Genomic DNA, 22,761 nt, shown 5'->3' with positions numbered 1-22,761 from the left:
TTGCCTCTGGAATATTTTTGCTACTTTATAACTTAACATTTCTATTATTACCCTTCATCTATAATGTGGCTGCTATATTTATGTGGTGAACAGGAAGTAGCTCAAACTGCTAAATTACATTAGTATTTATGAAGTTATTTATATTATTCTTATAAAACATCATTATTTATTGTTTTGTATCAAAGGTCACCGGAAAGACCTACAGGTGACCTCAGAGAAAGAATGAAGAATAAGCGTCAGGATGTGGACACTGAATCCCAGAAACGGAACACAGAGGAGTCCTCCTCACCTGTTAGGGTAGGCGTGAAATTTACAAACCCACTTAAATCCCAGTAGTCATTTAGTGGACAATTTTCCTTTTAAATATTAAGCGGTATGCTAAATATATGGTAAATCTATAATGACATATTACAATGTCCTGTGTGAATAAATGCAAATTTTTTGGGTTTGTTTTGTTTTATTTTATTTTTTTTCCAGACAGATTTCTCTGTGTAGTTCTGGCTGTCCTGGAACTTGCTTTATAGACCAGGCTGGTCTCGGAATAAATGTAATTTAAGGGATAGGGAAAAGTGTCCATTCTTCTGAGTACTTAAAAGGAACAGGGTTGACCAGAAGAGTTCAGGCTGAATGTTTTGTATCCTCCTGTAACTGATGAGTACCTCCATGCAGTATATAGTTTCAGAGTTCAGGTAGCTGCCTTAGTTTTTAAGAATGTATACAATTGCGTGGCTTTTCCTGTGGGCAGTTTTCATCCCTCTGTAAGGGAACTTCATGTCTTCTGGCAGTCATTCCTGTTGTCCCACTGACCATGAACCCTAGGCAGTTATGGATTCTTGTTTTATAAACTGTCTACCCTTTGCCCTTATACAATGTGTCACCTCTTGTGACTAGTTTCTTTCACCTAGTTTTTATGGAAAGTTATTAAGATGCGTTACTCTCTTGTCTTTGTGTATTAGTTTTCCATATATTGTTTCTTCACTTGTGACTATTTGGGCTCTTTCCACCCGACCCCCTCCCCAATGTGAATGAGAACATTCTCGTACAAGTTTTTGGTTAGCATGTGAGTTCATTTTTCCTGACTTAATCCTGGGAAACAGAATTGCTGAATATGTGGTCTCTTAGTTACTTTCCTGTTAGTGTGACAGAAACAACTGAAGGAAGGGTTTATTTTGGCTCAGAGTTTGAGAGGTCAGTGTGCATTGTGGCAGGGGTGTGTGGAGGTGGGAGCACAGGCCTTTTGTATCCACAGCCAGCAGGCAGAGAACAGTGAGTGCTGGGCTATGCCCCTTCCTTGTCATTCAGTTCAGGACCCTAGTCCATAGGATGGAGTCCCCCACTTCAGCTGGCCAGCTTAGAAACTCCCTCACAGAAAGCCCAGAGATGTGTTTCCAGGTCAGTATTAGCAGCCAGTGTGAAAAAGGCTTTCTCAGCCTTCCTAATGCTGTGGCCCTTTAACACAGTTCCTCATGCTGTGCTGATGCCTAGCCATTCAATTATTTTATTGCCCCTTCATAACTGTTAGAGTTGTAATATAAATAATCTAATCAACCCACAGATTGAGAACTACTATGCTAGACTATCAGATGGCAGTTGCATCCTTTTTACTTCTAGACAGTAGGATATGAAGGTTCTGATTTCCCCATATTTTTTTTCCAGCTCCTTATGTAATTGTGGTTTAACCTTGTGTCTCCCTAATAGCTAAGGATGTTAAACATTGTGTACATGATATTTGCAGATACTCTGCCCATTTTTAAAATTGGGCTGTCTTTATTGAGTTGTAAGAGTTCTTTATATTCTGAGTACAGGTAAAATATATTCTTTGAAGTTTCAAATTTCCCATTTTTTTAGTTAGTAATAATGTGAAATAGTTATATTTATATATCATCAAATTTCTAGGATGAATTATTTTGCTTTACCAGTGTTTAATACAAATCTGTATAATTTCTTTTAAGTTAAAAATAGCAAGAAATGTGATCACTGATCCTAAAATTTTGGTTTTATTTCTTTAGTTATTTTAATTCTGAAATAAGTTGAAGAAAACTTACTAGAATTAGCATACAATTCCTATATTTGCTTTCATTTTTAAGGTGCCTAAAACAAATTTTCTACCATTCTGTGCATTGTCATTCCTTTTTTTTTTTTTTCTAAGTCGGGACAGTGTCTTATTATGTGGCCTGGCCTGTGCTTACACCAGGCTCCTTGGCTCAGGTGATCTTGCCTGAGCCTCTCCAGCAGTTGCTACTACATTGGCTGTCAGTATCAGACACAGCTGTCTGTGTGTGTGTGTGTGTGTGTGTGTGTGTGTGTGTGTGTGTGTTTATGCGCGCGCGTGTGCTCGCGCATAACTGTGTACGTACTCATGTGGGCATGTGTGGAAGCCAGAGATTGAGATTGGGTTTCTTCCTCTGTCATTCTCCACTATATTTAAAAAACAAACAAACACAGTTTAAAAAACTGTTTAAACTTTCTTTCACACGTGTCTGTGCTTTAATCAGACCTCCTCCACCAGCTCCTCTTCTATATCTACCCACTTTCCACATAACCTTCCCTTCCCAACTTCTTGTGGTCTTTTTGTAACCCTACTAAGTCCACTTAGTTAGTGCTGCATGGCATTTCTACACCCTGGTTTTGAGACAGGGTTTCTCACTGAACCCAGAGCTCACCATTTTAGCTTGACTGGTTGGCCATTGAGCCCCTGGGATCCACCTACCTCTCTCTGGTTTCCGGTACTGGATTACAATTGCATGCCACTGTGCCCAGTATTTTCTTGGCTGCTAGAGATTAGAATTTATGTTTTTATGCTTGTCCATTAAGCACTGTATGAACCATCTCCCTAGCCCCTTGTCTTCAAATTCTTGATCGTGTTCTTTAAAAATCAAATGTTTTTTATTTTTATGAAATTCAGCTTACCTGTTTGTTTAATTTAATGTTGCTTTCTCTTTGGGAGTCATTTGACAAACTTTGATTATACAGAGTTGTAAAGATTTGTGACTGTTGTATATATTTCATATAAAATGTAAATAATAGGTCTGGAGAGATGGCTCAGAGGTTAAGAGTACTGCTGCTCTGGAAGGCTGCTCTTCCAGAGGTCCTGAATTCAATTGCCGGCAACCACATGGTGGCTTACAACCATCTGTAATGAGATCTGGTGCCCTCTTCTGGGGTGCAGGCATACATGCAGGCAGAACAATGTATACATGATAAAATCTTAAAAAAATAAAAATAAAGGTACCACCACAACTGGTAAATACTCTAAAATATGTAAATAATATCAAGAGTAAAATGTTCTAAAATATTAAAGAAATGAGTTCTGAACCTCCCCCTCTGTGTGTGTGTGTGTGTGTGTGTGTGTGTGTGTGTATGTGTGTGTGTCTCTGTGTCTGTGTCTGTGCACACATGTGTTCATGTGCGCCTGCATATATGCATCTGATCCTTAAAACTTAAGTCAGCTCTTATGAGTTCACATGACATGCATTGGGTAGATGGACTGTAATTAGTATAAGGTACAAGGATTTACAATGTGCATACAGTACCTTTAGGTATTGTTAGCTAAACTCTACTATCAGTTTCCTTGCCTATTAGGAATTGACTTTGTTGGTATGTTGTGATAAAGGGGTAGATTGGCCATTTTATGCTGACTCATTAATATAAAAATATAATGATTAAAATGGCTTTTCTGTTCTCTAAATCGACTTTAGTCTCTTACCAGAAATTAGGTGTGAGCATTGATGTATGTTGTTAACATACATCTAAATGTAAATACTGTTATAAAGGCTTATATGCTTTTAGGTAGCAAAGTTGGCTGTTAAGAAATTTTAAGTCTGGAACAAGAGACATGGCTTGGCAGCTAAGAGCATTGGCTGCTCTTCCAGAGGACCTGAGTACAATTCTCAGCAACCTCAAGATGCTCACCAATGTCTGTAACTCCTGTCTCAAAGGATTGGATGCCCTCTTCTGGCCTGTGAGAGCACCAGGCATGCAAGTGATGTACAGATATACATCCAGGCAAAACACTTATTCACATAAAATGAGGAAACCTTAAAAGAAAAACAAAGTTTGATTCCTGCTTTCCACGGATGAGGATGTCCTCAAAGACACTAAGCTTCATATTTACCTAAGGGATGAATTAATAAGTATTTCAAAGCTTAGAGAATTCACTGTTTAAGTAAACTTTAATTTGGTAGAATTTCAGGTTTGTGCGTATTTGGGTGTTTTGCGTGCGGATGAACAGGTTCTTTCATCTTTGACGTCCCCATCAACTTGTGGTGCTGATCTTCACAGTGGCTCCCTGTCGGAGATCAGACTGGTTTTAAGAAAGGGCAGCATCAAGAAATGGAAGAAGAAACAAACCAAAAAAGGCAGGAAATGGAAGAAGAAACAAAGCAAAAACTGCAAGAAATGGAAGAAAAAACAAAGCAAAAAATGAAAGAAATGGAAGAAGAAACAAAACCAAAAAAGGCAGGAAATGGAAGAAAAAACAAACCAAAAAATACAAGAACTGGAAGAAAAAGCATACCAAAAGATGCAAGAAATGGAAGAAAGAACAAACCAAAAAAATTCATAAAAGGCAACAAATGGAAGAAAAGATAAACCGAAAATTGCAAGAAACAATGCAAACAGTGTAAGGGTTGAAAACTGAAATAGAGACAATAAAAAAAAAAAACACAATCTGAAGAAAGGCAGGAAATAGAAAAGCTGGGCAAACGGTCAGGTACTACCAATACAAGCATTACCAACAGAATAGAAGAGATGGAAGAGAGAATCTCAGGTGTTGAAGATACACTAGGAGAATTGGATTCATCAACCAAAGAAAATCTTAAGTCCAACAAATCCTTAACATAAAACATCCAGGAAATATGGGATACCATGAAAAGACCAAACCTAAGAATAATAGGTATAGAAGAAGGAGAAGAAAACCACCTCAAAGGGGCAGAAAACATATTCAACAAAATCATAGAAGAAAACTTTCCCAATCTTAAGAAAGACATGCTGATGGGGGAAGTCCTGTACATTTGTCAATAAAGTACTGTTGAGCCAATAGAAATCTAGATAGGTGGGACTAGGAGTCCAGGAGGATTCTGGGAAGGAGAAACACAAGAGAGTCACCATGTAACGCCATGGGGTAGGAGCCCGGAACTATTCTCCGGTAGGAGACATACTTAGATTAACAATTATGGGGTAATTACTTAAAGCAGAGCTAGCCAGTAAAAGACAAGCAAGGCCAACAGCTTTATAATTAATACAGCATGTTGTGTGTTATTTGGGGACTACAACGTGGCAGAGCCCAGGCGACTGGCAGGTGGTAAACCCAAGCGGCTAGCAAAGAAAAAGCTTCTCTCAAAGAAAAAGCTTCTCTTAACAACATGCCAATGAACGTACAAGAAGCTTACAGAACACCAAATAGAGTGGATCACAAAAAAAGTCCCCTCGCCACATAATAATCAAGACCCCAAATATACAGGATAAAGAAAGAATATTAAGAGCAATAAGGAAAAAGGCCAAGTAACATATAAAGGCAGACCTATCAGAATTACACCTGACTTCTCCATGGAAACTCTGAAAGCCAGAAGGTCCTGGATAGATATTCTACCAACACGAAGAGACCATGGATGCCAGCCCAGATTACTATACCCCGCAAGCTCTCAATCACTATAGATGGAGAAAACGAGATATTCCATGACAAAACTAGATTCAAGCAATACATATCCACTAACCCAGCCCTACAAAAAGTTTTGGAAGGAAAACTCCAAGGAAGTTAACTACACCCAGAAAAACATAGGCATTAGAAAATCCCTCTCTAACAACAGCCAAAAGAACAAAGGGGTGAAATTCCACACATAATTCCACCACCACCAACCATTCCAAATCAAAGAAGGATGAGCAATCAATAGTCGTTAATATCCCTCAACATTAATGGCCTTAACTCACCCATAAAAAGACACAGGCTAGCAGATTTGAAGACAGAACCCATCCTTCTGCTGCATACAAGAAACACACCTCACCCTCAAAGACAGACATTACCTGAGAGTTAAAGGTTGGGAAAAAAATTTCCAATCAAATGGACCCAAGAAACAAGCAGGGGTAGCAATCCTAATATCTAACAAATTAGACTTTAAAATAAAATCAATCAAAAGAGATGAAGGAGGTCATTACATACTCATCACAGGCGATATCCACCAAGATGAAGTGTCTATCCTGAACATCTATGCCCCAAATACAAAGGCATCCACACTCGTAAAAGAAACATTACTAAAACTTAAATCACATATAAAGGACCACACACTTATAGTGGGAGATTTCAACACACCACTTTCACCACTAGACAGGAATAACAGACAGAAACTCAACAAAGAAGCAAAGGGACTAATAGAAGTAATGACCCAACTGGGTTTAACAGACATCTATAGAACATTTCATCCACATAAAAAAGAATATACCTTCTTCTCACCACCACATGGAACTTTCTCAAAACTCGACCACATACTTGGCAACATATCCAACCTCAGCAGCTACAAAAAATTTGGAATAACTCCATGCATCTTATCAGACCACCATGCTTTAAAATTAGAATTCAACAACAACACAAATTGCAGAGAACCTACAAACTCATGGAAATTGAATAATGCTCAACTGCACCATTCCTGGGTCAAAGAAGAAATAAAAAATGAAATTAAAGACTTCCTCGAATTCAATGAGAATGAAGACACAACATACCCAAACCTATGGGACACTTTGAAAGCAGTGCTACGGGGGAAGTTCATAGCGCTAAATGCTCACATGAAGAAACAGGAGAACAGTTATACTAGAAAATTAACAGCACAGCTGAAAGCTCTAGAACACAAAGAAGAAAACTCCCCCAGGAGGAGTAGACGCCAGGAAATAATCAAATTGAGGGCTGAAATCAATAAAGTAGAAACTAGGAAAACAATACAAAGAATCAATGCAACGAAGAGTTGGTTCTTTGAGAAAATCAACAAGATAGACAAACCTTTGTCTAAACTTACCAAACAGCAGAGAGTGAACATGCAAAATAACAAAATCAGAAATGAAAAGGGGGACATAACAACGGACTCTGAGGGAATTCAGAGAATCATCAGGTCATACTTTGAAAACCTGTACTCCACAAAATTCGAAAATTTAAAGGAAATGAACGACTTCCTGGATAGCTATCACTTGCCAAAATTAAATCAAGAACAGATAAGCAATTAAAATAGACCTATAATCCCTATGGAAATAAAAGCAGTCATCAAAAGCCTAACCAAAAAAGGCCCAGGTCCAGATGGCCTCAGTGCAGAATTCTACCAGAAATTCAAAGAACAGCTTATTCCAATTCTTCTCAAAGTATTCCACGCAATAGAAGCAGAAGGGTCTTTTGCCAAATTCTTTCTATGAGGATTCAATAATCTTTATCCCCAAGCCACACAAAGACACAACTAAGAAAGAGAACTTCAGACCAATATCCCTCATGAACATTGATGCAAAAATACTCAATAAAATACTGGCAAATCGAATCCAAGAACACATCAAAACAATCATTCACCACGATCAAGTAGGTTTCATCCCAGGGATGCAGGGATGATTCAACATACGAAAATCCATCAACGTAATCCACCATATAAACAAGCTGAAAAACAAAAATCACATGATCATCTCACTAGATGCTGAAAAAGCCCTTGACAAAATCCAACACCCCTTCATGATAAAGGTCTTGGAGAGATCTGGGATAACAGGAACATACTTAAACATAATAAAAGCTATATACAGTAAACTAACAGCCAACATCAAACTAAATAGTCAGAGTCTCAATGCAGTTCCTCTAAAATCAGGAACAAAACAAGGCTGTCCACTCTCGCCATACCTTTTCAACATTGTACTTGAAGTTCTAGCCATTGCCATACTACAACAAAAGGAGATCAGGGGGTTACAAATTGGGAAGGAAGAGGTCAAACTTTCACTGTTTGCAGATGATATGATAGTTTACATCAATGACCCAAAGAACTCTACCAGGGAACTCTTACAGCTGATTAACACCTTCAGCAAAGTGGCAGGCTACAAGATCAACTCAAGAAAATCAGTAGCCCTACTATATACAGATGCTAAAAGGGCTGAGAAAGAAATCAGAGAAGCATCACCCTTTACAATTGCCACAAACAACATAAAATATCTTGGGGGTAGCTAACCAAACAAGTGAAAGACCTGTATCGCAAGAACTTTGAATCTTTAAAGAAAGAAATTAAAGAAGCTCTCAGAAAATGGAAAGATCTCCCATGCTCTTGGATAGGTAGGATCAATGTAGTAAAAATGGCAATCCTGCCAAAAGCAATCTACAGATTCAATGCAATCCCCATTAAAATCCCAGCTCAATTCTTCACAGACCTTGAAAGAACAATAATCAATTTTGTATGGAAAAACAAAAGACCCAGGATAGCCAAAACAACCCTGTTCAACAAGGCAACGTCCGGAGGCATCACCATCCCTGACCTCAAGCTCTATTATAGAGCTATAGTCCTGAAAACAGTTTGGTATTGGCACAAAAATAGACAGGTAGACCAATGGAATCGAATTGAAAACCCGGGTATTAACCCACACACGTACGAACATCTGATCTTTGACAAAGAAGCTAAAAATATACAATGGAATAAAGAAAGCATCTTCAACAAATGGTGCTGGCATAACTGGAGGCTGGCATGTAGAAGAATGCGGATCGATCCATGTTTATCGCCATGCACAAAACTTAAATCAAAATGGATCAAAGACCTCAACATAAATCCAGCCACACTGAACCTCTTAGAAGAGAAAGTGGGTGGTACCCTTGAACGAATTGGTACAGGAGACAGCTTCCTGAACATAACACCAGTAGCACAGACAATGAGATCAACAATTAATAAATGGGACCTACTGAAACTGAGAAGCTTCTGTAAGGCAAAGGACACAGTCAGCAAGACAAAAAGGCAGCCCACAGAATGGGAAAAAATATTCACTAATCCCACATCTGACAGAGGGTTGATCTCCAAAATTTACAAAGAACTCAAGAAGCAAGTATCAAACATCAAAGGACCCAATTAAAAAGTGGGCTGCAGAACTAAATAGAGAGTTTTCAATAGAGGAGTCTAAAATGGCTGAGAGGCTCTTGAGAAAGTGCTCAACATCCTTAGCCATCCGGGAAATGCAAATCAAAACAACTCTGAGATACCATCTCCTGTCAGAATGGCTAAAATCAAAAACACCAAGAACATTTTATGCTGGAGAGGATGTGGTGAAAGGGGGGGCACTCCTCCATTGCTAGTTGGAGTGCCAACTGGTTCAGCCACTTTGGAAATCAGTATGGAGATTCCTCAGAAAAATGGGAATAAACCTACCACAAGACCCAGCAACTCCACTCTTAGGCATATATCCAAAAGATGCCCATTCATACAACAAAGATGTCTGTTCCATCTGTAATAGCCAGAACTTGGAAGCAACCTAGATGTCCCTCAACCGAAGAGTGGATAGAGAAAATGTGGTACATTTACACAATGGAGTACTATTCAGCAGAAAAAAAAACAATGGAATCCTGAGATTTGCAGGCAAATGGATGACACTAGAAGAAACCATCCTGAGTGAGGTAACACAATCACAAAAAGAGAAACATGGCATGTATTCTCTCATATATGGATTTTAAACATAGATTTGGGGAGTGCCAGCCTACAGTCCCATGGCCAGAGAGTCTGGGAAACAGAAACTTCATTCAGTGGCTGATGGAAGAAGAGGCAGACTCCCAAGGCTAAGCACTGAGCTGAACTCAAGAAAGCTAGTAACAGAGAGGGAGGACTGATGACCAAAGGGATTAAGACTGGGCTGGTTTAACCCTAGAAACAGCTGACCTGACAAGGGTTAGCTCTTGAATCCCAGGCTGATGCCTGGGAATCCAGCATGGGACTGATCAAGACCCCCTGAATGGGGGTGTCAGTGAGGAGGCCTAGGTAATCTATTGAGCCTTGGGCAGTAGATCAGTATTCATCCCGAGTATACACATGGCCTTTGGACTCCCATTCAACAATGAGAGATGCACTCTCACCCTGAACTCTTGGGGGAGGGTCTAGGCCCTGACCTGGATGAAATGACAGACTGTGGACACCCCCTTGGAGGGCCTTACCCTCCCTGGGGAAATGAGGGGATAATGGGGGGTTGGGGGAAGGGCACGGTAGGAGAGGAGGGAAAGGGAGAGGGACCTGGAACTGATTTGTGAAGCAACCTTGTTTCTAATCTAAATTTAAACTTAAAAATAAATAATAAAAAAAAGAAAGGGCAGCATCATATGAATAACACCGGCAGAGCTGAGATAGCCATGTTATTTTTCAGGCGTAACAGATTGGCTCCTTTGTCACTGATACTTACTTCAATATGTCTAAATTATAAGGTTTCTGTATTACCCTCGATTCTGTGGGGAGGCAACTTCATAAATAGAGTGTAATTCCATAGTATGTGATCGGGTGTCAGAGATGCAAGCAAAGTGAAGTGGATAAAGTAAATAACACCCTGCAGAGCCAGAGAGCATGGCACAGGGTGAGAAGACAAGGAGGGTGGGAGGGAATGGTGTAGTTAACTGTGGAGAGCTTTAAAGGACTGCTGTGCTCAAGGAGCTTGGGGCTGTGTGCTTGTGTCCTGCTATAGATAGCATTGGCACATAAGATGAGGGTTGAGTAGGTCCTGTTGGCCATATCTCAATTGAAATGAGCTGTAAGTATAAAATGTATATGTGTACTGAGTTTCAGATACTTGGAATGAAAAGTAAATAAATCTCAGTTTCTACTGGATTACATATTGTAATGACAGATTTGGATGCATTCAGTTAAATGAAATATGTTCACATTTTAATTTTACCTGCTTTATTTTCCTTTCCCTGGTATAGCAGTGAAGAATTAGGTTGCCATGGTGCTTGGATGTTTCTGTTAGAGAGGGCAGCCTTCTTGATCTGGACCGAATGTAATGCAGTTGACCTGAAGTTCAGCGAGGGGCTTAGTCATACTTTAATGAATCCACAGAACCTTCAAATACACTAATTCAATTATGTTCTGTTTTCTAGCAGAGGCATGCATTTTTACAGAATTTGAATACAGCAAATAAGTTATCACTGAGAGCAGAATTGACTCCTGACTATAGTCAATGAGAATAGTCAAGGATTTGTTAATGTTAGAGGCATAAATGTGTTCTGAGAGCTATCCCTTAAGAGAGGCTGTGTAACCACATTTCAGAGTAGGTTAAGTAATTCATCATAACAGGAAAATATCTGTTTAGAGACCCTCTCTGGGTGTTCCTTTTGTTGACATAGACCCGTTCCTCAGTACAGATGAACAAAGGCAGTAGTTTAGCTTTTCTTCTACATGTTGATTGTTTTTTCTTTATTTTTTATTGTGGTAAAATACAAAATTCGTCATTTGCGGCTTGTTTTATTTTGTGGGGTTTCTTAGTTGCTTTTGTTTTGAGATGGGCTCTGATACTGTAAAATAGAGTGACCTCAAACTTAAAGTCTTCCTGCTTTAGCCTCGACTCCGCAAATGCCACCATGCCCAGCTTTGGCATTAATTTAAATGTTCATTAATTCTGTCATTTGTATGACCATTTCTAGTTCCTGCAATGAACAGTTCAGAGGTTTGTCTTCTGAAACTTAGAGTGATATTTCCTTTACACTCTCCAAAGCTGTCAGTTGCTTTCATTCTCTGTTGTTCTTAAGCTGACTACTTATCCTGAGATGGAGAATCCAATTAAGACTTGATATTTCATGTTAGTTTAACTTGGCTATTATTTCAATTGCTTTCTCAGGTTTCACTGTGGAGGTACAGTTCAAGATGATTGGCCAACATCTAGCCTATTCTAGGTGCATGATTCTGCCATCACACACATACTACACTAGATCTTTTCCTACTCTTAGTTGCCATATTTTGTCCTATCATGAATCAAGTATGGAGTGCATTGTGTCTGGGAGAACTTTCTTCAAGAATGCACTCTTCACTACTTGCTTTGTTTTACAGTATTCTCCTTAACTGTCTTCCTCTCCCTCCCCCTTTGTATGCTGTTCTATCTCATCTTTGCATTTCTGACTCGCTGAGGTAGGAGTAACCCTGGTTCTAGAAGGGAGGGATTGGCCCCATAGCTGCAGTAAGGACTCTTGCAGTGGAAAGCTTTAAGGTAGAAGCTTAACAGTTCCCACCATATCCCCAGGAAGCCTTGTGACCTTGCTTTCCCACATGCCACAAGCTATATAAAAACCAAGTGGGCACATGCAAGTGAGAAGGCTTTAGAAAGGATGAAACAATGCAAACGCAAGAGTACAAAGAGTGGAGAGGGACTAAGGTAACAGGAAGCTGGTTGCTGTGGGGTGAATTGATCCGATAAGTGAACGTGATTAAGACAGAAGAGGAGACGAGGAGCAAGAGGGTAAGCAGAGATATAAACACATTACTTGGTAGAAATTTCATAACAAACAGTACAGGGATAATTGCAACATGGTTTTCATCATACATAGTTTCAATTATTTAAATAGAGCTGAGGAATGAGGGTCTAAGTCTTCACACGGACGTGCTTTCTTCCACTAAGTACCTAGCTGTAAAGTTGCTGGGCCATATGCACAGTGTAGCTCCATAGAAACGGCTGAACAGATTTTCAGAGAAGTTGTTAGATTTTCATCCCCAAGTAAGTAGTAGGTGAGTTTCTGCTTCTCTTCATGCCACCATACAGCATTGTGGAACCTTTTCATTTTTAGCTCTGCAGGCAGGCATGTAGTGCTTAGATTTCTCGAGGGTTAAGGATGTTGTATATCTTTTAATTTTGTTGGGGGCTCTATTGGTTTCTTTCTGTCTCTGTCTATCTGTCTGTCTGTCTGTCTCTCTCTCACACACACACACACAGCACACTTTTTTGGCCCTTTGTTTTTGTGGTGTATTTTCTTCACAAATTAATACACATTTGTAATTCTTAGGTCCTGGATACCAGACCTTTATAAAATATGTGTATTGTATTGCAAATGTTTTTTCCCAGTGTGTGGCTCTCCTTGTCATCTAGCCTGTTGTTTTGACACATCCTTCCTCAGCATTCTCTGGTAGTTCCTTTGCTTCCATTAATGTGTCCAGCACATTGCACACGTGTTCTTAGAGGCTTACTACTGCTGTTAGATTAGTCTTGGTTTTTAAGGCCTCTTTTCACTAAACATGATCAGGAAGTGTGTATGTATTTTCTCTTAAAAACAGACAAGTTCTAGTCATTCACATTTGGGACTTTAGGGCTTTTACAATTGTATTGCTTTCTTGTGCAGAAAATTCTAGTCACTCTTTACATTATTACATATTTTATATTACGTTCAGGTGATATTATTACTAGCAAGATGTTACATTGCATGTAAACTTTCCTGTACAGGCTGGTGTGTTTAGAAGTTTGGTCCTCAGCTGGGAGTAGTTTTGTTCGATTGTAGGTTGTTTGGCCTTTTGACATTGCAGCTCACTTTAACATTTACAAAGTTCATTCCAGAGCCAGGCAATTGAATTTAAAAACAAACAAGCAAACAAAAACCCTTGTACAATGTTTTATTAAGTTTATGGTGGGGTGGAGGCCAAGCCTGTTCTTGAGTAGGCCAGGCTACCTTGAGCTCTTCCTCAGCCTATGCAGTGCTGCTATTACGAGCAAGCGGCACTGCCTGGGGGGCGGGGCGGTAATATGTTTACTATGATTTTGTATTGTGCCTGTATCCGGCAAGTTGGACACGCCCCGGATGGGGAGCTGGGCGGTAGCGCTTCACAGGAGGAAGTGGGTCACCGAGGGTGGGCCTATTGGGTTCAAGCCCGTCCTTGCTTCCTGTCTGGTCTCCGTTTCTGGTCGGATCTCTGTTCCTTCCTTGCCATTGTGAGTTGTGCCTTCGAACTGTGAGCCAGAGTAAACTTCAGTGTTCGGTTTTTTTTTTTTCTTAGACTTCGTCATAGAAATGGGAGAGTTAAAGTTCTTTGTAACAGTTCTTAGGATATACCTTATTTGGAATGCATTTGTTAAATCTTGTTGATAGGGATTTATCTAGTTACTATATTTTAAATCCCAAATTAATACATGCATAAATTAATCTGTATCATTTTACTTCAAGTATCGGGGGTTTCTTTTTGATTTTGTAACTATACAAAATGTGATTTCAAAACAGTTTACATTTAAAAAGTGTGGCTTCCATCTTTTGTTTGCTCTGCCTTGTTCCTCATAGACCACATTTATTTTTCCTTCTGCTTTTATCTGTATATATGTGCACTTGGGGTGATGGTGTTTACATATGTTAAAAACATGTTAAATGCATATGTTGATAGACAAGTGTAAATGCACATAAATTTGTGTGTAATGTTTTTATATATGAAAGGTGATCTTATGTTTCACATGACTTTTTAAGCTTTTTCTTACAGGTGATTATTCCATAGTGATACAGGTGATTATTCCATAGCTATATGTGGAGAGATTTCTTAGACTATTTCCTAGTTACGTGGTGTTTCATTGTTTGACTAGACCATGTCTTCCGTGCATGGGGATTTAGGTTATTTCAATGTTGCTCCTGTTGTACTTGTTACATTTTTTTACTGTGTCTTAGAGCAAGACACATCTGAGGAAATAGGGCTGCTATGCCAGAGGGTAAAGGCTGATGAGGCTGGGCAGTGTTGTGTTGTTGCTGGTGTGTGCGGTACCTGTTTGTTTGCCTTTGCTTTTTTGGTGTGTATTGGCATAATTGTTTCTCCAGCAAGATAGGGGAACTGATGGTGTGTTGGGTTAGTTTTTATGTTTCTTTTGTGAAGTTTAGGGATCCTTATATACCTTAAATGTGATTTTTCTGTGAGCTCTATGCATATCTCTTCCATCACCCCTATCCCTTGTCAGTCTCTTCTCTATTTCTCAGTCTCCACATTTTGGGGATAAAGGTTGAATATGATTTATCTGAAAGTGCTGGCAACCAGAAATGTCTCAAATTTTAGGGTCCCCCCCAGATTTTAGGATAGTTGCTTATACATAATGACCTATTTTGGTGATGGCAGCTCTGTCTCAATATGAAATTTATTTGTATTTCATGTAATGTGTACATGAAACTTGACTACCTGACTGCTGTGTCTCACTTGAGCTGTGTGGCCTTTCTGCCAGTCAGTACCCACCAGAGTGGCAGCTGTGACTATCTGTGAACCATCATTACTGATGTCCACAGTCTATTTAACCATTTGTTCAGTGGAGGTGTCCTGATTGTCTCCCAGTTTTGACAATTATAAGTAGTCCTCTGCAGATATTTTGTGCTGATTTTTATGTAGACACAGGGCTTTGGTTAAAAACCAGGGAGTGTTGATGCTGGATTTGTGTGGAAAATAATTAAAAGAAAAGAAAGGAAGGAAGGCTCTTGGTTATAGTAGTGGATGAAAGTAGTTTAGCCCAGCCTGACAACACAGGATTTTAACACAAACTTCTTGGGAAGGCTAAGTAAGGCAAGGGGGTGGTAAGTTCATGTCCTGTCTAGGTAACTTAGTGAGACCCTGTTTAAGAAAACAAAAGAATGGAGTGGCTAGGGGAGCCTATGTGCTACCTGATACAGTCCTCACTAAATCTCTCTCTCTCTCTCTCTCTCTCTCTCTCTCTCTCTCTCTCTCTCTCTCTCTCTCTCTCACACACACACACACACACACACACACACACACACACACACACACACACACACGGCAGGGATCAGCGGGGAGAAAATAGACCCCCTCCCAATAAAACCTGCCTTTGCCAAACAGTTCTCTGAATTTTCGTCTTGCATGCCCACTGATAGTGAATGAGCTCTGCTGCCCACAGCTTACTGGCATTTAGTGCTATCATTATATGGAATTTTGTCTTTTCAGAAACATGTGCCTAGTATGAACTTTTTTATTCTCTATAATTTCCACAGTGACCTTCCATGTTGAACATCTTTTCATATACTTGTCTGTCATCTAGATGTCTTCATTTTGGTGACACACTTTTCTTTTAATCAGGTGTTTGTGTTGTTGACTCTTAAGTGTTCTTTCTGTATTTTAGATAACACACTTTGTATGTTTGCAGCTGTCTTTTGTAAAGTTTTTTTTCTCGGCTTTAAAATTTGTTTTCTCATTCTCTTGACAGTATCTTTACTAGTATATACTTTTCTATTTTAATAAATGCCACTTAATGAATTATTTCTTTGATGGACTGTATAAACTCCCTTTCTTGAAATTATTTAGATATTTTCCATCAGATTCCCCCCTATCTTTATTAAGGATTAGTACATTAATTATGTGAAATATCATTTGCTTTAACCAAAATAAGTTGTTTAAAAAGCCTTTTGTAAGATTATTAAAATGAATTTGAATACATCCTCTGGAATATAGCAAAGTAGCTGTAATTTATTTTAAGAGTCTGCTCAATGGTTTAGTCTTTTAAGGTTGGAGTTTATATGTGGTTACTTAACTAATCTTTCCGTTGAACTTTATCTATTTTAAACTGGTCTTTAACCTGTGGACTTTCACATAGAAGCTTAGTGTGGAGCAGAACATCAAGGTATTGGGTTTCTTTGCATTTTTAAAATGTCTGAGCTACTTTTTACATTTATCATATATCTGTTCTTTAATAAATAAATTCTCTTCATGTGGCTGTACTAGAGTTTGTAGATAATGACACTTACAAACGCTCCTCCTCCAGAAGCAAAGCCGAGTGAAATGAAGTGCTGTGTACTCAGTAATGACCTCATACCATCTTAAATGTATGGTAACCTGAGTGTGTGCATTATCCTTTTTAGAAGGAATCCTCAAGAGGGAGACATAGAGATAAGGAAGACATAAAAATTGTTAAGGAGAGAACTCCAGAAAGTGAAGAAGAAAATGTAGAATGGGAGACTAACAGAGACGGTGAGTTTGAAAATCTTTGCTTGGCTTATAGAATCTTCATTATTTACTGGCCTACTGTGGGTTTTGAGATACCTTTCAACTGTGATCTTCACATTGTTTCAGATTGTCCTGTTGATTAGAACTCAGTTGTCAGGCAGAAACAGGTGTATAGTAGCAGTTCAGGGGCAGAAAATACTACCTACTTCAACTTGCTCATTCTTTCTCCCCTGCTTCCAGAACTTTATTGTATTTTTTGGGATTTTCTTCTTGTAAGTTCAAAATTCTGCAATACTAAGTTTTAAAAATTTAGATCTACTCTAAATTTTTACATAAGATAATTTAAACCAGATTGTTAAAGTTATTTTCAAGAAATTGTTGGCTTTAAGTTTTCAGAAGTAAGTGAAGTTACATAATAATTGAATCCTGAATTTATTTATGAAAATTAGAAAAATCATCTTTGACTCATTGTTTTGCCAAATAAGCACCATAGAAATCAGTCCACTCTTTGATGTTCTGGTGAGTGAGCACTCTAACCAAGGAATCAACATTTGCTGAATTCATTTTAGTATGACTTATATCTTCACCTAAGAATTTTGGCTTTAAGAACTTGAGTATCTTTGCAGCGTAAGCTGAAAGCAGACAGGTGTTGCCTGTGACTGCAGGGAAGCTTGCATCTGAGCACAAGCCCTGCCCATTTGGTTACATACTGCTTTTGAGTCCTGTGACAAGGACTAAGAATTTACAAGACTAAAGTGCTTATGACTGGGCTTCAGAACGCTGTCTGAGGATGCTGCTAGACTAAGATGGAAAAGTACGTAATGACCTCCGTGATTAGAAAATCACTACTTACTGAGAAAATCACCAGTGCTGTCTATTAAAAAGTTGTTTCCAAAAACATTCAGAAATTTTCTTATGATTGATTCACTGAAATTTTATAATACCTCTTCTATAACAGGAAAGGTATAATAACCACTTGGTAGTTGACAAATTATTTAATATATTGAAGGATTTATTTCTCTTTCATTCTATGTAAGAGGTTTTTCTACTACTATATAAAGTCAACATATTCCATTGAAGCTGATTTCCTCCTTTCTCATCAATTGAGTGCATTTCTTATATGCTCTCTTCTGGGAGTATGGAGAGGGGTATTGAATGAGAACGACCCATGCGCTTATATATTTGAATGCTTGGTCTCCATTGGTGGAACTATTTGGGAAGGATTAGGAGATGTGGCCTTTTTGGAGGAGGTGTCACTGAGGGTGGGCTTTCTCTGCCTCCAACTTGTGGATACGGATGTGAGCTCTCTGCTACTGCCCCAGCGCCATGCCTGCCTGCTGCCATGCTCCCTTTTCCATGATGGTTGTGTTTTTTTCCTTCTTGTTTCCTAATTCTTCCCTTATTTATTCATCATGTAGAACAACATAAAAAAATAAACATATCATTCATTACAGGAGAAGAAAATACATGAAAGTACTTTGGTAATCTTGGAGAGAGATTCATTTTCCTAAAATAAACTGTAAAACCCCAAAGCCACAAAAGACTTCAGTACACAAGAATTAAAAATGGTTTTATAACTAAATGAAGAAATTAAAAGCAGATGTTATACCAGAAGAAAATATTTGACATATGTAAGCATTAATAAAGATACATAAGCACATAATGAACTGTCACAGATATTAACAAAATTTTAAATGGATGATACCTAAGAACTAGAAATGGTTCATCGCTGTTCAGCTTTTACTGCAGCGTATGGCTCATAAAAGCAAAGGTAGAATTGTCTACCCATCAGTTTCACAGAAATGAAAAATACTGATGTTTTTAAGTGGTAGTTTCCATTGGTAAAGTTGTTTGTGTGTCCAGTTTGGCCATAGTAAAAACAAATTATATGTTGGATTCTAGCAAACCTAGTTTGAGAAACTTCATAGAGAAATACCTTCACTCCTGAATCAAGGCAATAACTGTTGCAGCCCTGTGTGTAGCAAGCAAGGCATGGCATCCCTTAGTAGGAAACTGACCATGTAAGCCATAGTGTGCTAACTTATGAAATGCTTTGCAGATTCTACAGTGAAGATAGTTGAGCTGTGTGTGTGACATGGAGAGATCTTGTGTATATGGCAGTATTTGTAGTTTTGTTCTTTTCTTCATTTTGATACAAGATCTTGTGTAGTTCAGCCTGGCCTCAAACTCATAACCCTGCCTCAGCCTTCCCAGTGCTGGATTGACAAGTATGAGACAGTATGCTGCAATGAGAATTTTATGTGCGCAACACTAAGCTGTCAGCAATGGTGACAGTATGAGGATGGCCATGGAGGGGGTCTAAAAGGAATTTCATATTTTGCTTTGTACTCAGATTTGCTTAAGACTTTAAGTGAGATGGTGTCATAAAAAAAGGAAATCTGAAATTTAGTCTTTAATCCTTCTTATAGTTCTTAAGACCTATTTCGAGATAATAAATAGAAACAATTTTTGATATATTAAAGAATATGAGTGTTCTTAAGACTTGTACCCATATTAGTAAATCATTTTATGGGCTAGATGTACTAAATTTCATTCTACTACTAGACGCCTACTTGTGTCTTACCAAAAAAATGCTGTAATTAAAATGTTCAACAATACACATAGAAGACTTATTTGTGTCATTTATATCTTTTTGTTTGTGTGAATTGCTTTGTCCATGTCCTCAATTTCTTTTCCATTAGTTAATAAGAATTTATTTAAATAATGTCAACCTTTCTTTATTGTGTTGACATCTTTTTTGTTATATATTTTAACTTTTCCTGCTGTGTTAAATATACTGTTATCATCAAATATAGTATTTTCCCAATGACTTAGAATCATATTCCATACATATGCTGCGTAATCAGTCACTCAGGTAGTCAACATATAGTTACTAGCCCCACACCAGGCTAGGATGGACGGTTGGAGGTGTAATGCGTTTGAACTATGCACAGAAATGGTACTTATTTTCTTGTGTTTAAAGTAATCAAGCGGGACTACATTTAGTGATTTTTTTTAAAAATTTATTTTATTTTATTTATTTACCTCTGGGTGACAAACGTTCTAAAGTGCTAAAGGTGTAGAAGAAGCACATTGGCTTATAGCCAAGCCAAATATGGTCAAGGATTAGCCTGGAAGTCAATGGATTCCTTCCTCCAGGTTTCTTGGACAAGGTATTGAGTGCCAGTAACTACTGAGACCTACTGCATACTGTAATAGAAGATTTTTATAGTAGAGTCTTTCTCCCCCTACTCTTCTTTTAAAAACAAACAAAACCAGTCCTCATCTTTCTCGTCAGAAAAGACTGGACATGAAAGACCAGTTGGATGAATGGTTGGCTCTTATATAAAATGATAATTTAAGTAAATTGGAATGAAAATGCTAGCACAGGGACCAGACCAGACATGGTGACTGATCTTTAATCCCAGCACTTGAGAGGGAGAGGCTGGCGGATCTGTATAAATTCAAGGCTAGCCTGATCTACAAAGCAAGTTCCAGGATAGCCAGTACTCTTACCTAGAGAAACTAAACAAAATTAGCACATATTAGTGTTAGAAATTTCTTTTTAGATACAAATCAGTAGTCTCACAATAAAAAGGACAGAACTGGAGAATTAATGTTCCAAACACCTGGCTTAACCTTACCTTAGTAAAGAGTCTAGTAAGGACAGAGGTCATTTTATCCTGTATGAACTGTGGAAGGCTTTGGTGTGTGTGGGGGAAGGGGGAGAGCTGAGTACTTGTGACTTTTGTTTTGCTTTTATCCTTTTTATTTAGTGCTGGGCCTCAAGGCCATGCCATAAACAGTGTAAATACCAGTGCTAGATCCCAGCTTGAATTCTAGCTGTTAAAAATCCCTTGTAACAAAATCCCGAACATCTGATAACCATAAGTCACTTTCTGAAAGTACCTTAGTATTAGAGTTTCAGGAGGAAGTAAGTTCTTCATAGAAGTATTATTCTAACAAAGAATACACTGTTAAAAGTTCTATAAAAATTAGCTGGAAAGTCTAATTCCCTACACATAATTATAATAGTGTCTCATAAATAATGGAATTTGTATTTTGAAGATTCTGACAATGGAGATATTAATTATGATTATGTTCATGAGTTGTCATTGGAAATGAAGCGTCAGAAAATACAGAGAGAATTAATGAAGTTGGAACAAGAAAACATGGATAAGAGGGAAGAAATTATCATTCAAAAGGAGGTATGTGTATTGAAGTGAATGTGTTATTAACATAGACATGGATATTGTTCACAGATGAGTTCCATGCTGTAGCCTACCTACTTATACTAACACAGTGGTAAATTGTTCAGCTTCCCACATATCAGCTACACCGTAAAAGATTAATCATTCAATCTTTACATGACTTTTTAAGTTAGAAATGTTTTTGCTGTTGAACCAAACTGACACTCCACTGCCTGTACGTGTCAGCCTGATGTACATGTCAGGCACGCACTGTTTCTAGATGGCTCTGTCCACTTTTCTGTATGGAAATAGAATTCATTTGAAAATAATTTCTAGTTTTCCTGAGGAAAGCTTAAATTTTTAACTTTAAAATGTCTTTTCTTGGTGTCTGTCTGTTAGGGCTATTTAGCTAAGATATAAATTAAAAGCATGGATTCTGGAGTTGGACTCATCAATGAATAGAACTGCTCTAGTTTTTAATTCTTACTCAGGTTTTTAACTTTTTTTTCCTCCTTGACTACTTTAAAATATGTACTTTTTTGTTTGCTTTTTGTTCCATGAGCTTCTAAACTGACTTACTAAATTACATTGACAGGTTTCCCCAGAAGTTGTTAGATCAAAATTGTCTCCATCGCCTTCTCTGAGAAAGTCCAGTAAATCGCCAAAGCGGAAGTCAAGCCCCAAGGCATCTTCAGCTGGCAAGAAAGAGAGGAAGGCTGCTGTGGTGGCTTCCCCACTGCTGGACCAGCAGAGGTCAGTAGGGTGATTGCAGTGCTGGAGAATAGGATGTTTCTGCAGTGTTGCTAACAAAACTACTTAACCTTGTTATAGAAGGTGATTCTGATATATTAGTCTAACCCCTTTTCTTCTTAGGGTTGTAGAGACCATGAAACAAAGATCCATGTCACATCTATACACTAGAGCTTTCTCACTCTGGGATTTTTTTGTGTGTGATATGTATACCTATGTTTTTTATTCTTTAGGCACTATGTATCATTTTTGCAGAGTAAGTACTATTTTTGTGTATTTTGAATTGGAACACAAATATATCCTGCAACTTTCTTTGTTTTGTTCATATTGCTTTTTTCCTTAACATTTTTAGCTTTTAGTATTTTTAGTACATATTATTTATCTCTCTGTTGTCCAACATTTTTGTTTTCAGTTTTTAAGCATTAGTAATTTATGCAGGGAATGTTCTTCTCATTTCTTTCTTTACTTGTCAGAAGATTAGAAGTTTTAAAGTATGCACTCAGCGTTATGTGCATTGGTTATATGTATTGTGTATCTGATATAGCAGTCAGCTGCCGCGCCTCCTGCACAGCCTGTATCCGAGAATGTGGCGAGGGCGTTGGGATAGATGACACAGAGACCAGTCGGTTGCATTAAGAAAACTTTATGCTCCCCAAATCGGCTTAGGAGAACTTCCCAAGAAAACCGCTTCCCTCCAGAAAAACTTCTGCCATCCATACACGCACAAATCTCAACACCTCTCTTTTCCCCTCCTGGCTGGTGGTTAAATCTCTGATACCAGAATCAGGAACAGCAGGGAGCAGGAGGTGGTTAGCCATCTGGAAGATCAAAGTCAGGGTGTTTCAGTGAGCAAGCCCTTATCAAGAGCTTATGGCACTGAATTGTTTTCAGTAAACATGTTTTCAGTAAACATTGTCTAGCAGCTGCCTGCTTCCAGGCTGATGGAAGAGTGGGTTTCCGGC

The 22,761-nt window shown here is 38.4% G+C and overlaps 1 protein-coding gene across 3 annotated transcripts in view; it reads left to right on the top strand.

Annotated features, from left to right (window-relative positions):
* Positions 1-22,761, top strand: part of Zc3h13 (zinc finger CCCH-type containing 13) — a 70,119-nt gene that overhangs the window by 10,105 nt on the left and 37,253 nt on the right. For all 3 annotated transcript variants that reach the window (XM_040730194.1, XM_040730171.1, XM_040730128.1), the window contains exons 4-7: positions 186-297; positions 16,775-16,883; positions 20,928-21,067; positions 21,645-21,802. In XM_040730194.1, coding sequence (XP_040586128.1) covers positions 186-297; positions 16,775-16,883; positions 20,928-21,067; positions 21,645-21,802 — 519 coding nt within the window. The remainder of the gene's footprint in view (positions 1-185; positions 298-16,774; positions 16,884-20,927; positions 21,068-21,644; positions 21,803-22,761) is intronic.

The sequence above is a fragment of the Mesocricetus auratus genome, unplaced genomic scaffold (genome assembly GCF_017639785.1).
Source record: "Mesocricetus auratus isolate SY011 unplaced genomic scaffold, BCM_Maur_2.0 Super-Scaffold_2245, whole genome shotgun sequence".
Taxonomy (NCBI): Eukaryota; Metazoa; Chordata; class Mammalia; order Rodentia; family Cricetidae; genus Mesocricetus; species Mesocricetus auratus.
This window is presented reverse-complemented; position numbering and strand designations above follow the sequence as displayed.